This window comes from Alternaria rosae (assembly GCF_020736505.1).
Source record: "Alternaria rosae strain MPI-PUGE-AT-0040 chromosome Unknown BKA58scaffold_1, whole genome shotgun sequence".
Classification (NCBI taxonomy): domain Eukaryota; kingdom Fungi; phylum Ascomycota; class Dothideomycetes; order Pleosporales; family Pleosporaceae; genus Alternaria; species Alternaria rosae.
The window spans coordinates 3,461,551-3,476,640 of NW_025763570.1; the positions used below are offsets into that span (position 1 = coordinate 3,461,551).

Below are 15,090 nucleotides of genomic sequence, written 5' to 3' on the forward strand. Positions count from 1 at the left end.
TCCTGATTTCTGGTGGGTGCTTCATCAATGTCCAACAACACTCAGGAAGAGTCGGATGTACCGCGTCCCAGCCAAGCGGTACTTAAGGTAAGAGATCTCCACAAGGCATACCCTCTTGATGCTGAGCATGAACGGCATCCACGGTACGCGCTCCAACTGTCGGTCAGACCCTCCGGAAACTTGGCGGGTGGTAGTCGTAAATGCGCAGTTGGCCAAGGGCCTACGACCAGCGCTGGCTTCGTTGCTGATTCGCATGGATGCGTGCAGGAGGGAATGATGACTCGCGTCGGGTAGCGCACCGCTTAGTTGCAGCCGAAGTATCATTCGAGTGGGCAGCGAAAAAGAAACACGGCTTTAGTGAGGTGAGATGCGAATATCTGGAGTTGAGAAAGTTCTACAGTAAGCGTCGATTGCTCCAAGCAGGGTCGATGATCTCCAGGTTGGTGGCCGCCGGCATCGCTAAAGGTGGGGCGCTGTCTGTCGCGGTTGCCGCAGACCCGTCGTGGCAATCATCACCAAAACTGTAGCTGACACCTGCAACTAGTAGATCAGAGTCAAAAATTCCATTATTCGACGCTTTAAGAGCATGTATCGTAAAGACATGGTATCAGGGGTTCCGACGCACCGCACAAAACACGACCGCTACGCTGGACATTACATTCTGCGGCAGGTACAAGGGTGGAATTAAGAAAGGTTTGGGTATCATGAGGTATAAGACCAATGGCTGGTCTGGGCCGCGTCGCGCGACAGGAAGTCTTTGTTTATACGCCGGCCATGTTTGGCGCAGGAGCGGTGTCGTTCCTGGGAGAGCTGCGGATGTGCAGCGCCGCAAGCACGGTCGAAGCAACAAAGGCAGCCCTGTGATGTGTTAGTACACAGTCGTGCGTGAGAGTTTAGGTTTCATACCAGTTGAAAGCAGAGAAGACAATCGCCGCAACTCCGCAACTGTAGAAGGTGCCTTGGCGGCCAGCCCACCAATTGTTACCCCATCGAGTGGCCACTGCAACAAAAGCGGCGAACCAGAAAATCATGGTAATGAACTCAACTCCGCCAATGGCAAACTTGTGGGCTGCAGCGGGGAAGCGAGCTGGTGCGAGGACAAGATATGCGACAGCCAGGAGGGTCCAAATGGAAGTGAAGAGCATGAAGGCGACGCTCGCCGGCACCCAGGTGACGTAGGCATCGACAACTGAAGACATATTAGTGACGCTACGGCATCGAGCGGTCTGTGTGCAACATACTGTAGGCTGTAAGACCCAGCACGATGATGCTGAAAACGACTTGTACGCCGCGCAGGCCCAGGACAAGAGCGGGTGCGACCATTTTGATAGAAGAGAGGCGCTACGGCTACGCGATGGATGGCTGCAGGGGCTACGGGGCGGGTAGGCTGGTTGTGGCTGCAGATATCTTCGCTACCAAAAGTCGATGGTATTTGTTGTTTGCAGCAGCTGGGTGTAGAAAGGCTCGATGAAGCCTGCAACACAGCGGCGGCCTGGTTCTTTATGCCTCCGCACAGGCTGGCAGGCGATGATGCTGCCACGACCTTGTCCCTTCTTGATTTCCCTGAAACCGACGTCACTCGCAGTGGCGCATGATCAGGGAGCCACATGTCGCGTTCGTGATTGGTCAATCGCCTCGATCCCAGCTCCTAGTGCCGCTGGCGATGCGACGTGTTGCACAACCTTCTCGCATCTTCTCCTCTTTGTCCTGGCCTTGTTCCCCGCACAGCAAGCAATCTTTGCGTTCCTTCATCTCAAAATAATCTGTGACTTGACAGCTTTATTTTCGGACGCGTCGAGCGTCTTGTTTCAACACAAAGGTCCCACGCTCGGTGTTTGGGCAGCGTCGTCAAACATATGTGGCGGTGCACGGTTTCATTTTCCACAGCCTGCGACGTGACGCGGCCAAGGGTATGCCGGTAACACGGCAGATGCAGCGTAGCGCGGCATCACGTATATACCGCCTACTAGACTCCTGGTCTTGTAGTTCTTCAACATTAGCAGTGTGCTGCGAGCTGCACAAAGTTGCATTCCATGGCCCAACTCTAACTAATTCACCAAAGCGATGCGATGAACCAGGTCAATGTCCGCCAAAGAATGTACAGCGGTATATCATCACGTGGTCCTTGAGGCTACGTGGAGCGTCAACTCCCCATCGAATGATCTTTCTCTGACCTATAGTGGCTTGATGATAGCGCAACCAACATCGCCGGGACCTATGATGCAATAAGTTGTCTAGCTCGAGCAACAGTTTCGCTGTTGCATTGTTGCTACAACATACCGCTAGGATATGGTCGAAGAGTTCTCGTACTGTGTACAGGTGCCCTGTGACGAGTACAATGAAGCAATATGGTGTTCGCCTGAATTTACAATGCGAGACCTGTTGGACACAAGTGCACATCCCTGAAGTGACCTAGACTTTCCGACAAAAAGCTTCACGTGTGGGTACGAGCAGTATAGAGAAGTCTGGCCAAAATTCAACCATGCAGACTTCGCCTTCGATCCCCGACGACCCCGATGAGGAAATCGCCATGGCGTCGCGTCACGATAGCATGCACTCTGAGCAAGGCCTGGAAATCACGGAACTAAGAGCGAGAGTTGCCGAACTTGAAGGCTCTGGGGCTCTTGCTACGAACATGCGTAACGAAGTTTCTCAGGAACTCCAATTCTACAAGAGTGAAGTAGCAAAGAAGAAAGACGAGATCTATGACCTTACCAGTGCGTCCGGAAACCAATTCAGAGACATCAAAGCCCTCGAGATCAAGATTGTTAAGTTGCGAGAAGACAGTGAGCACAAGGTTCGTGAGATGAAGAAAGAACTCAGTCGTGCGAAATCGACGAAGAAGCGTACCAAGGAGGACCAAGACGCGACAAACGTCATTGCCCAGCTACAAACTGAACTCGGTGCCAAGGATATTAGGATTGACCAACTGGAAGTTCGATTATCTAACCTCAAGCCTCCTTCTGAAAACGCGTACCGCGGGGTCCAAACTACGCTAGCCAACCGCCGCCCAACAGATATACATCACGAGAACGGCTGCGAGGAGTACCAGAAGCTCATATACCAACAGCTTGAGGATGCTCAAGAACTACGGGTTGCCGCCGAAGCAGAAGTAGAAGGACTTCGTCATCTTGCGAATGCTAACGCAGATCTGACTGATGGCCAGGCTACAGATATGAAATGTATCCAGGAACTGAGAAATGAGAATGAGCGATACCACATTGAAGTGAAGCATCTCAAAGAAGTCATTGGTGGCCTACACGCCGAACAGCATTCTACTTCTGACGGATTCCGTGATATCGATCTCGGCGACCCGGTAACCCAAACTCTTTCCCTTTCTCCTTTGACGAATTCATGCACTACTCCCATCGCTCCTCAAGAAGATAAAGCCGACATAGCTATAGATGCGCACCAGCTGCGTGCCTTAGAGCTGGAGATTGAACGCTTAGCCTCACAGAATCATCGCCTTTCGCTTGAGTGTGCCGAGTTGGAGTCGAAGCTCGCGTCTGTCATATCCACGCTGAAGGCTCTAGGGCAGGAACAACGAACCAAGAGCAAATGTACACTGACTCTCTCCGATCTACAAAATGTCTCAACTTCACCACGCACACCAATCGCAGCAAGCAGGTCGGTGATGAACCCTGTCATGCTAGCTGAATTGGAAGACCTTGGAAAGTACATCAATAATCTCAGCGATCCAATATCCAAGACATCTACTTCTACTGCTAACATGCCAGCCACATCCCACCTACCCAACGTGGCCTTGACAATCAACATTAAACCAAGTAACAAGCGCAACTACTCTTTGTTCCAGCGTGTCAAAAGCGCCATCTCTTCGACTTCCAAAGTCGACATCAAAGGGCCTAAAGCTATTGCCAATCAATTTGTAGCCCTCATGGAGGATGTCGAGAAGGATCATGCAGAGAAGACGAAACGTGTCATCGAGCTAGACAAAGTCACTCAGCAACTACATGCAAACGTCGATGCGTTGGAAACACAACTTCGTAACCAAGGCAAGTGCTCGGATCCTACGCATCGCACGTTGGCCGACGAGCTCGCGGCCAAAAACGAGCAGTTTGCTATGCAGGAACAGCTGTTGACTACATTTCGGCGGAGCAATGTGGCATAGGCAGGCTTTCTTCACCAAGTCGCCTTGGTTGAGTAGGTAGATTATTAATCAACTCTTATATCTTGAACATATTGCCCTCAAATTATTAACATGTGAGTGATGAGATGCTGAGCTCCTCGATCTGCCGTCACGCAGGTGGTGGACGCTATGTACGCCCCAGTAGCCCCCGTCGCCCTAGCTGCGCGCCCGCCCACGACGCTCGTGTTGCGCGCCCTATCCGTTCAGATTGCTCCAGACGCGCTGACCGTGAAAGCTCACCACAATCTATACCTACCCGAATGGGAAACTGCTCACCAAGTCCCGATGACGTCATAAGCGCAGGGATCCGCACGCGCATACGCATCTTCGACGTGATTGCTTCCACATTATCCATCGTCACACGCGCATCACGAAGATGCTGCCTTTCATCTACGCGCGAATACGTGTCTACACAAGCTCTGCGATTCTCCTCGAATATGTAGACGACATCACCTGACGACAGTAGTGGCAGCGTCGCGTGTTGCTGCCATGGGTCATCCGACTGGAGCCTATTCTCCCTAACGACAACCTACACCTTGCGAACAATGGCATCCTCATCCCCATTTACGATGGAAAAGATCCAGTGCGCCCGCTTTTACTTCGAGTGGAAGGGCCATCCCATTGACGACCTCGCCACTTTCCGCAACGTTACGCTTGCAGAACGGCCGGAGAAACCAATCGTATATCTAGCTGGGGATTCGTCTCTTGACAACAAACACTGGGTCGACAAGACTAGTCCTATCGTTCCAATCAAGCTGCCACGCATTTACGATAAGGCATTCAAGCACCCTTGTGTTCCGAAGCCAGATGTCGCCTTCTGGATGAACAACCTGCTCGAGCATCGTGCGACCTGTATTAACACGGCAGTAGAAGAATCCATGCTTCGAGATCGAGACGACGTACTCCTACCCCATGACGAGTTCATTCGCGATAACCTTCGTTCGAATGATGTATTGATCGTCAGCGTTGGCGCCAACGACATTGCGCTGCGCCCAAACCCTTCCACGATACGACATATGCTGCAGCTCGCCTGGCTGACACAACGCAAACACCTCGAGAACGGGACCGCAAGCTCACTGCAGTACTTCAAGCATATGTTCGGCACCAAGATCCAAGACTACATCGCCCGTCTTACGGCCAAAACAAAGCCTCGCGCCGTCATCGTTTGCATGATATACTTCCCGCTCGAGTCGGGACTAGGACAAACCAGCTGGGCCGATGCGCAGCTCAAGGCGCTAGGATACAATTCATATCCGGGGCAGCTACAAGCCGCCATTCGAGCGATATACGAGATGGCGACCAAAGCGATACGGATTGAGGGTACGGAGATGGTGCCTTGCGCGTTGTACGGGGTGCTTGATGGCAAGTTGGCAGACGACTATACAGCGAGGGTTGAGCCAAACGAAGCGGGTGGGAAAAAGATGGCCGTCAGGTTCGTTGAACTGCTAGACGAGATCATAGAGAAGTCAGATATCTCGGAGACTGCTTGAGGCATATGCGCATTGCTTCACATTTGGAAAAGAGTATGCTTCTTCTACTGGACTCTTGGGTCGACGAATCTGAAACTCGCAATCGCGATCGGTCACTTCTTTCAGAATAGAATCAGGGGTGGGTTTCTTGCCTCTTTGTTCAGCCAGCGTCTTTGTGAACCTCTCGCCTTTGTCTATTGCGCTGCGCCCTTGTTTCGCGCGAACTCGATATGTTCGCTCAACATCCTGTAGATGATCAAATTTTGCAGACATACTATGTCATATCTGCTGGCCTTGAAGCAAAACCGAAATCATGGAGAAATACACCTTTGCACGACGCACGCTCAGCGCGATGCCTACTACACCCGACGATATCGTCTTTCTCGCAGCAGTCTTTGTTGCATTCTTCTCTGGAGCCCTGCTTCTTGACTGGATTCGCCGTGTTCGTGACGTGGGATTGCAGAAGCAGTGGCACGATGCGCAGATGAGGACTTTATTGAAAGGGTTCGCTCTTTTCGAACAGATACCGCAGCAGTTGAATGCCATCAGCGCTAGCGTCGGTGAGCTTCGTGAGAAGGCAGATGGAGCTGCCGATCGATTCAACACTTTAAGCGACCGTGTTGACGATCTCAGCCAAAATTTTGATCGACTCCAAGACGTTGGTGTTGATACTTATGATATCAAAGGGCCCTCGATAGTGCAGTCATCAAGGACTGTAAACTTTGCGGATGCGAACGAGCTTCTTGTGGCGATCAAATTACACATAAAGAGTTTGGAGAGCAAGATGAGCGAGATGTCCAAACAGAAAGACGAGCTAGAGCAGGCCAATGTTAGCTTGAAGGAAGACCTTGAGCGCGCCACCAAATCCGATAGAATGGGGCAGAGTGATGAGTATAAGAGGCTGCTCATGCAGAATGAAGAACTTCAAGCCCAGGTCGCCCAAACTGAACATTCTGTACAGATCCTTGAGCAGGAAAAGGGTCGCCTGGCCGCCAATAGCGACCTCGCAATGAAGCAGCAGGAGGAAGTGATCGATAAACACGAGACTGACATCGAGGGACTAGAGGAAAGACTGGCATCGGCTCAAAACGATCGAAATACGACGAGAGACGAGATGGAACAGATGCTGTCTGAACTCGTAGTATTAAAGAGTAAGCTATCAGTGGCGCAGAGCGATTATATTGAGACTGAACAAGAGAACGAGCGTCTATCATCGGTAATCAGTGATTTGGAGACAAGACTGTCATCAGCTCGAGAGGATCAGGAAAGGATGGCGCAAGAGATTAAAAACCATCTGGCCGAGATCAAAAGACTACAAGATGATCTATCATCAGCTGAGCATGTAGTAAATCCTCCCGTAGCGCCAGTCGTGGAGGCTAGTGGAAGATCAGCTGCAAGGAAAAGTTGGGCAGATGACGAGAATCAAGATCTCGATACCGAGATCCAGAAATTCTCTGCTAGAACGGCAAGCCTTCCAAGTGCGCTCTCATCAACGAACTCCCCGGCGCAAGAGGACCCTGACTCTCCTGCCGCCAAACCGCAACCTGCTATTGATATTAGTGTGGGAAACTTCGCTTCAGCCGCTACCGTCGCGAATAGCAACGCAACGCCACTGCCGGCTACGCCATCCTCCACGTCTGATATGGTGACAGCTCACTGCTTTAACTGCAAGACTGGCGTCCCAGTCGAAAGAATTCAATTACCTAATGGAATGCAGTGCCTAGATTGGCGTAAGCATTTGAAGGAGACAGGGTGCAAGACCAGAGCAATCAGAGCCTCTTCTCAAGCACAAAGCGGTCGAGGCTCAGCGCCTATCAGTCCCGCAGCCTCTAGTCCCGGTAGCTATCGTGGGAAATTTTCAAACCTCAACAGGAGTAGATTTAGCAGCAGGAACAGCTACGGTAGGGGTTGGGATTCGGCGCCTTCTAGTCCCAACACCGTAAGTCCCGGTGGTTATCGAGGGGCTTTTAATCCTCGCGGAAGAGGTGATTCCCATAACAGGGGTGGGGACTCGGGGCCTTCTAGTCCTATAGTCCATAGCCTGGGTGGTCACCAGGGCTCTAATAATCACGGTGGTAGGGGACAACCGGACTGAAGAAGCAGGGGCGGGGGTACTTATAAAACCCCCGGATCTGCAGATGATTTTTGATGTTTGAAGCAGTTACACTCATCGCTATACGCGGGGAACTCCAATAGGAGTTTAGGAGTAATTCACGTTGCCATTAATATTTGAAAGCTATGGATAGTCAGAGGACGAGAACCTCAGCTCATATTGCGATCTCTTTACCAAAGCATGTGCGCTGCATGCTCGTGATTCTATGTATCCCTTTACCTGCCTTTCTTTCCCATCATGCGATGCGACCTGCTACTTCCGCAGGTGGGGAGGATAGCTCAAGCCTCGCGGGTCTCCTTTCGCAAGGCTTCATACTTCTTCTTCCACTCTTCCGCTTCTCCCTCTCGCTGTTTGACCTTGGCCGCTAGCTTCATATACGCTGCCTGGCGCTGACCTAACCATGCCCTTTCTTTTGCTAGGACCTTGCTCTGATCCTCGAAGGCCTTTTTCCACTTGGTCACTTCCTCATGCGCTTCCGTAGGCTGTTCTTCAAGGTAGTCGCCGGTAGCCTCCGCCCTTTTATCCTTGGTCTCCGGCGCTGTACTACTGATTTGGTGTGCATGCTCGCTAGTAGCAACTTGACTGGTGAAGCTCTCTAGCTTTGCGTCTATTATAAGAGCAGTTATAGGCGGCGTAGCCTTACTGAGTATACATGCGTCATCGTGTTGTTGCGGATCGGCTGCCGAAGCTTGCGCCGCGACATGGCGACAAAGCTTCTCGAAACAAAGCCAGAAGTTGTGCTTGAACCCCTCAATAGCGTCGTCAAAGCCCTGTACCAAGAGACTATAGCGGAAGAATACCTGGAGCAAGATCAAGTGCTCATGATCAACTACCGTGAGGATAATAGAGAATGGCGGCACAATATCGTAGCCACGCCGTAATGCTGATAGTTCTTCCTCACCATTGATGTTGACGATCTTCCAAGTACTCCCACTGAACGGGAACGGATCGGACAGTACTGTCGTGCGGTGTTCTAGATCCCAGAGAATTTCCAGAGGTTTCATCGTCACCCGTGGGTGTTGAGACTCTACTCTAGAATCTTTCTGCCATCCTAAGATCGCGCCAAAGTGACCGGGAACACGTTCGTCGAGTTTGAGTGAAGCTATGTTCAGCAGAGCCTGCAGCTCTTCGGGGAAGTACTCCAATGCGTAGCGGTGTCCGTCCGCAAGACTGGATACTGTCTTCATGTGTTGGAATTTCTGGGGGTTGTCGTTCGGCGTGTCTTCGCGCTGCGTCGTCGTCGTCGTAAGGCGGGTCTGGTCTGCCATGTTGTCCGGTTAGGGAGGGGTCCGTTCGATCGTTCAGCAGGTGTGGTGGCCGTAATAAATCGTTCTAAGTTGTGTTACATTGCTGGTTTGTTTGTCAATGATTGGGGTCTCAGACCCGCGCAATGCGACTAGCGAGAGCTAGATTCTTCACTACACGCCCAGGAATCGCGTTTGTCTCATATATCAGCGCTAGTTGTCACGCTTGCTGATTCAATTATCCACTGAGAAACGCACGTACATCAGCTGTAGAAGCGGCAATTCGCCATGCCTGCCCTTGATGCCTTCACACATCGTGCTCTCCACGCGGTACTGTCGATCTGGAGGGGTTACTTCGTCTGGAACGAGATAATGACGACCCCGACGAAGGTATCATCGTTCGAAACAAGGTAAGTAGTGAAAAAAGTGCTTGACAGGATAAGATTTGGAGTGATAGTCGGTAGAGCTTTGGACAATCATTACATTATAGCATTGTTGGAACTAAAGATTACGGGACTTTTGACTTAACTTGAAGCGCTTTCAAGCCCTCCATTTCCGTCCCAAAGCCCTCTTGCTCCACTGATGTCCGCCGAAGCTGTCACCCTTACGAGCCTTCTCCTCGTATAGCTTCTTGCTCAGCTGCTTGTACAAGAACTTGCCGTTGTTGTGGAAGTTGATGCTGTGGTCACTATCGGTGAAGAACGTGTTCTGCATCTTCTCAGGTGTGACCTGGTTGACCATGAGCAGGTCGACCAACGCAGCCGAGTTCTGGAAGTGCACGTTGTCATCGCCAGTACCGTGTTGAATGACTACGCCACCAGCGATGTTCTTGAAGCCAGTGGCGTCGTGAACACGGCTGCGGTTGTAGCCTTCAGGGTTGATGTCGGGTGTCTTCATGTAACGCTCAGTGTAGAGGGAGTCGTAGAAGCGCCAATCACTGACAGGGGCGGTGATCATGGCGTAGCTGATGATTGGGTCGCCGACCTCGACGACCTTGGAGGAGAGGTAGCCACCGTACGACCAACCCCAGATACCAATGTGCTCGCTGTCGATCCACTCGTTCTTTGCCATCTCCTTGGCAGCCCAGATCTGGTCTTCAGCCTCGAGTTCACCGAGGTTAGAGGTGACGAGAGATCGGAAAGCACGACCCTTACGACCGGTACCACGGTTGTCGACTGTGAGAGTCACGTATTCGAGCTCGGGATCAGATGCAATGTAAGCCTTCCAGTTGAGTGCGTTGAAGGACTTTTGTACCTCCTTGGCGTTGGGACCACCGTATGGAAGGAGAATGAGAGGGTACTTCTTGCTGGGGTCAAAGTTGGGTGGAAGACGGAGCATGGCATCCAGGGTGTATCCGGAAGGGTGCTCCATATCGAGGTACGTGATGTTGGGGAGAGCGTAGCCCTGAAGCTTCTCGTAAAGCGCAGTGTTGTTGACGATCGTGCGAATTGGCTCGGTGGAGTTGATGGAGTAGAGCTCCTGGTATGGCACGTCGGGACCAGCATAACGAGAGACATAGTATGAGCCACCGGAAGAGAACGATGCGGTCCAGAAAGCGGTCACGGTGTCGTCGACCAGGGCAGTCTTCTCGCCGGAAAAGCTGACGGAATACATGTGGGACTCAGCACTGTGATGTTCGGTGGAGGTGTAGTAGATGAGTCCACGAGAGTAGTCAACCTTGAGAACACTGAGAACTTCCCATTCGCCAGATGTTAGCGCAATGGGCTCTCCGCCGCTGACAGGGAAGAGGTAGATGTGCGCCCAGCCGCTCATATCAGAAAGGTCCATGTAGTACTCGGTAGCGTTTCCGTAGGACGCGTTCACAGTCTCAACAGCTCCGATGTATCGAACCTGCATCAAGTTCTCTAGCCATCCATCGGTACCGTCACGCTCGCGAGTGACCTTGGATGACCCAGCTTCAACATCAACGAGTACCAGCTTCTCCATGTCTTGGACACGGTTGTAAGCACGGTACATGACCTTGCTGTGCTCCTCAGTAAGCCAGACAACTTCGCCAATGACGAGATCGTCCTCTGGGAAAGCATCAATGGGGACGTTGGTGTATTCGCCAGACTCCACATCAAGCAAGTTCATGACCACTGTGGGGTTCTTAGTGCCAACCTTGGGGTAGCGGAGCTCCAGTTCGTTGGGGTAAACGGGGACGTATTCAGCATCGTCTTCAATATAGTATGGAATCCTGAATGTGCCAACGCCAGTCTCGTTGAAGCTGAGGAAAGCGATTCTAGTTCCATCAGGTGAGAACCATAGAGTGTAGCGATCGCCAAAGATCTCCTCCTCGTAAACCCAATCAGGAATAGCGTTGAAGTAGTCGGGACCTCCATCTTCCGTGATCTGGGAGATAGTGCCGTTGGTAGACATGTACAGGTTGTTGCCCTTGACGAAGGCAACCTGAGACGACGAAACCGGGCTCCATTCGGCGTACTGAATATCGCCGACGGACTCAGGGTCAAGAGATACGGACTCTCCAGTCGCAACGTCCATAATCAAGTAGTCGGCAAAGTAAGAATGGCGGTACTGCTTGGTGTAGTTGACAGCCCACATGACCTTGGTCGCGTCGGGCGAGATGAAGTAGTCCCAGTAGTCAGCCGGGACCTGATCAGCCGAGATGAAAGTCGAGGATTCGCCGGTGGCGACGTTCTCGAAGACAAAGTCTCCAGATGCGGCTGTGTAGATGTAGTCGCCATCCTCTCCGGTGCCAACCCAAGTGAAAGATCGGGTTGAGGGCGTCAAAGAACCAGGAGCGTTGGTAGTCTCGTTATAGCTCAGACGTTTAGTGCCATTGCCGAGAGGTTGGTGTGGCATGCGCGGAGGGTCGATGGCGTGAATCAATGGCAGCGCCGCAGCGAGGATCGCGAAAGAGCGCATGGCGACGAGGACGCACTTGCAGGACGCAAGAACGATACAATGTTAACCAGGCGACGCGTCGAGTAGAGACCAAGACGAATGCAACGAAGCACCTGTCGTGCTCTAGCAAGGCAGAGAGCCTTTTTATCTGCCTTCCACTGCATCTATCAGTCTAATTGATATGCGCATCGTAGTTGCCGCATTGAGCAGGTGTTAAGCCTCCCAAGGCGCGCTGTGTCCCCGCCAAGAGGCACCAGCAACCGGCATCTCGGATAAACAAGGTCTGTAGTGGACGCCTCGTGTTGCCCGCATCCTTTGCAAGCGGCGCAGTAATGTTAAAGAGGAAGGTGAATGAAGACCGTAGAGCCTGGCATTCGGTGAAATAAATTGGGATTGCCTCACATGTTGGTGGATGAGGATGGCATCCGGGGTTTACCAGGTTTCGGGCACGACGCGGTACCAAAGGCTTCGGTTCGGACGGTCCGTGCACCAACATGTCCGACCTTATCGCATCCGCATTGTTTCTTTCTTGGAGTTGGAAGCCGGACTGACAACTAAAGCTACCGTTCTGTTGCAATCGACCCAGACCATCATGGCTGTTGTGGTGCCGCAATGCTTCCTTACTGTAGTCCTGTGAACGCTTCCAACGTAGCTACACCGCTGCACACATGGGGTTTTCGCATCTGTATAGCAGCATTGAAGAACCTGCGGTCTATGCAATGATTAGAAGAGACACAGATCACCCCGATGTACCCTGTGTGTTGAACGAATTGGGTTTCAGTGGACCTGTCAAACAATCATAGTCCCTCCGGCATCCTCGTCGGATCGTTTGACCTTGTGCCTGGAACATTTGATATGTCAGCCACTCTGCTGGCCACGTCTCGAATAGTCTCGCCGACTTTCGTCTCGTAGTCGTCTAAATTGGGATTCACCGTCCAGTACTCCAGCTTGCGTATCAACTGGTAGAAAGCAGTCGCTAACAATGCACCCAGCCCGGGACCAACCCAATAGATCCAATGGTAGTGTGGAAAGCTTCCTTGTACCACACAGACAGCGAAAGATCGAGCCGGATTGATGGCTGCGCCGGTGTAGGTTGACGCCCTATATTCCGTGAGTAACGCGCCCTAGTAGTGTAGTGCTGACCACAAATAGCTGCGGAGCAAACAAAGAAGACTCACATGAGAACGCAAGCGAACACAGCCAATCCGATGCCGACGGGCGCGATGAACGTAGCCTTGTGTTTTTCCGTTGCCAACATGAAAACGGAAACAACTACTTGGGCGGTAATGAACATTTCGATAAACAGCCCCTGCGTGACTGTGGTGCTCTCTCCCAGCTCAGTGGCTGCCAGAGCACCTTCAGGTAGGAGTCCATAAGTGATGGCGCTTGCTAGGATAGATGCTGCAAGCTGGCTAAAGACGTCGAGAAGACCATCAAGTGGTGGTACGGCGCGAATGAGCACCAATGCCATAGTTACAGCGGGATTGAAGAGCCCACCACTGATCCTGAAGAAGGTCCAGGCATTTACCGTTACAGCCACGCCCCAAACTGTAGCGATGAGAAGGATCTTAGCAGGATCTGCTGAAGGATCACCTCCATTGAACTGTGCAGCAGCCGCTGTGTTGTTGATGACCGCCGAATTGCCGCCTAGCCCAATGAGCATGAAGAAGAAAGTTCCCACAAACTCAGAGATCATAGCGATAAGTTGGTTGCGAATGCGTAGCGGTACTTTGTCGCGAAACTGGTCGAGAAGATAGAGGTGGCCTTTGCTTGTGGTGACTTCGAGATTTCTGTTGCCTTCCTGGTTGTGAACTGGGAGTATTGGCAACTTTATGCAACGTAGTCTTCGGCGCCATACTGGCAGCTGTGATGCGTTACTGTTTCGTTTCCCGCTGTCGTACTCATTGGCGCGGGTCGACGACATGGCACGAGTGGCGGTGTTCGACGTGGAGAAAAATTACCTAACTCAGTAGGTGTTGCGACAGGATCAAAAGGTTTGGTATCGAGAATATGTAATGGAAACCTGGATGCTCGTCGTTGTCGATATTCCAGTGGGCCGCGAGCTCAAGGTCGTGCGAATTAGTTGGAGTATGCAGTGCTTAGTCCCGCACCGCAACGACAACAGCAGCAAATGCACAATTTCACATCTTTCAGTCAGCACATAGCGAATGACATGATGATGTGCTGATGCGCTATTCTCCGCGTCGGTTAATGCGTCTGATGTGACATCATCCGTACGTGTTCTGATTCCGCGGGGATTGGAAGATGTCAACACAGCCTCGCCCATACCGATAGGATAAGTGACAGTGTGTAGTGAGAAGAAGCCGAACTTCGTCTTTTCAAGCCTGAACGCCATCAAAGTTGTGGCGAAGAAAAAACGAGGACGCTGCGACGCGCTCCTGGAGTTTGCCCAGGTGCGGACCCCCATGTGACTATACCGCATTGGGTGTAACTCACTCTCCAGCCCGGACTGAGCCCTGGATGGTAGATCGAGCTGCCGACGTGGTAACCTTTCGTAGTGTAGCATGCGTAAGGGAAATTTGCAACTGAGTTTTCAGAAGAAACAAGACTCAATGGAGAAAGAGCTCTGTGTACAGTACAAGGCGTGCTTCGAGCGCATAAGGTAATCTATGACAACCTTGACGAAAACTGCTAGAGGAGTATGAGCTGTGGCAAGAGAGAAAGCCCAAGATTGGGTTCTGGAGTGGGTAGCATGCGGATATCTCGCTAGGACTATGCGTATGTATCTACTATATGAAAGTCATCCTCGTGAAAGAGCAGAACTAGCGCTGCATGTAGTCTTCAATAACTGCTCGAGCATCCTCGCCACCTTGGATGTACTCCTTCAAGATAGCCGGAACTTCCATTGCGTGCTTGGTCGACGGTACCGGCGTACCTGGTCATGTCCTCTGCTCAACGCTGTCGAGCTCTGCCATGATCAGGAGCGCGACATAATGTTCTCCTTCTATATTGCGTGCTTCATGAATGTTCTCATCTCATCCGTCATCAGTTTCTTAAGTAGACCGCTACAAACGCGTGTTAGCTCAATACAGTCGAGCGCAAAGTACCGTGGGAAGTCTGCGACATGGTTGCGAAGCCGGTCAAGAAAGGCCATGGGGGTTTCTTCGTCGAGGAACGATTCGACGCGGGAGTTCTCGCTCGCTGTAGTGTGTTTCGTGATCATCTCAGCATCGAGACGCGTCCATGTGTGGCGTAAGGGCTCACGATTGTGAAGATGATCTGCAACGATGG

The 15,090-nt window shown here is 51.8% G+C and overlaps 6 protein-coding genes across 6 annotated transcripts; 2 read left to right on the forward strand and 4 right to left on the reverse strand.

The window, feature by feature from the left end:
• Positions 1 to 468: 468 nt before the first annotated feature.
• On the reverse strand, positions 469 to 1,543 carry BKA58DRAFT_22082 (marvel domain-containing protein). Its single transcript, XM_046166244.1, has 4 exons — positions 1,242 to 1,543; positions 907 to 1,189; positions 626 to 858; positions 469 to 534 (listed from the first exon to the last, which is right to left on the reverse strand). The coding sequence occupies exons 1-3, from the start codon at positions 1,321 to 1,323 to the stop codon at positions 762 to 764; spliced, it is 462 nt and encodes a 153-aa protein (XP_046031492.1). The 5' UTR covers positions 1,324 to 1,543; the 3' UTR covers positions 469 to 534; positions 626 to 761.
• Positions 1,544 to 2,504: 961 nt separating this feature from the next.
• Positions 2,505 to 4,144, forward strand: BKA58DRAFT_373598 (uncharacterized protein). Its single transcript, XM_046169238.1, has one exon. It carries the CDS (start codon positions 2,531 to 2,533, stop codon positions 4,127 to 4,129), a length of 1,599 nt encoding a protein of 532 aa, XP_046031493.1. The 5' UTR covers positions 2,505 to 2,530; the 3' UTR covers positions 4,130 to 4,144.
• A 531-nt stretch (positions 4,145 to 4,675) lies between these two features.
• BKA58DRAFT_373600 (uncharacterized protein) lies at positions 4,676 to 5,954 on the forward strand. The gene has a single exon (XM_046169239.1). It carries the CDS (start codon positions 4,693 to 4,695, stop codon positions 5,635 to 5,637), a length of 945 nt encoding a protein of 314 aa, XP_046031494.1. The 5' UTR covers positions 4,676 to 4,692; the 3' UTR covers positions 5,638 to 5,954.
• Positions 5,955 to 8,007: 2,053 nt separating this feature from the next.
• On the reverse strand, positions 8,008 to 8,997 carry BKA58DRAFT_434370 (uncharacterized protein; the record flags this gene model as incomplete). Its single annotated transcript, XM_046173261.1, has 1 exon — positions 8,008 to 8,997. The coding sequence occupies one exon, from the start codon at positions 8,995 to 8,997 to the stop codon at positions 8,008 to 8,010; it is 990 nt and encodes a 329-aa protein (XP_046031495.1).
• A 258-nt stretch (positions 8,998 to 9,255) lies between these two features.
• Positions 9,256 to 12,054, reverse strand: BKA58DRAFT_22185 (seprase). The gene has a single exon (XM_046166264.1). The coding sequence runs from the start codon at positions 11,857 to 11,859 to the stop codon at positions 9,514 to 9,516; it is 2,346 nt and encodes a 781-aa protein (XP_046031496.1). The 5' UTR covers positions 11,860 to 12,054; the 3' UTR covers positions 9,256 to 9,513.
• BKA58DRAFT_447242 (aquaporin-like protein) lies at positions 12,055 to 13,762 on the reverse strand (the record flags this gene model as incomplete). The annotated part of the gene is made up of 4 exons (XM_046174225.1): positions 12,055 to 12,550; positions 12,738 to 12,939; positions 13,017 to 13,666; positions 13,697 to 13,762. 4 exons carry the CDS (start codon positions 13,760 to 13,762, stop codon positions 12,491 to 12,493), a joined length of 978 nt encoding a protein of 325 aa, XP_046031497.1. The 3' UTR covers positions 12,055 to 12,490.
• Between the last annotated feature and the right edge of the window lie 1,328 nt (positions 13,763 to 15,090).

Coding starts and splice junctions, on each gene's coding strand:
- BKA58DRAFT_22082 (XM_046166244.1), bottom strand. CDS start 1,323: ATGGTCGCACCCGCTCTTGTCCTGGGCCTGCGCGGCGTACAAGTCGTT. Junction 1,190..1,241: donor GCTGGGTCTTACAGCCTACA/GTATGTTGCACA, acceptor ATATGTCTTCAG/TTGTCGATGCCTACGTCACC. Junction 859..906: donor GTCTTCTCTGCTTTCAACTG/GTATGAAACCTA, acceptor AACACATCACAG/GGCTGCCTTTGTTGCTTCGA.
- BKA58DRAFT_373598 (XM_046169238.1), top strand. CDS start 2,531: ATGGCGTCGCGTCACGATAGCATGCACTCTGAGCAAGGCCTGGAAATC.
- BKA58DRAFT_373600 (XM_046169239.1), top strand. CDS start 4,693: ATGGCATCCTCATCCCCATTTACGATGGAAAAGATCCAGTGCGCCCGC.
- BKA58DRAFT_22185 (XM_046166264.1), bottom strand. CDS start 11,859: ATGCGCTCTTTCGCGATCCTCGCTGCGGCGCTGCCATTGATTCACGCC.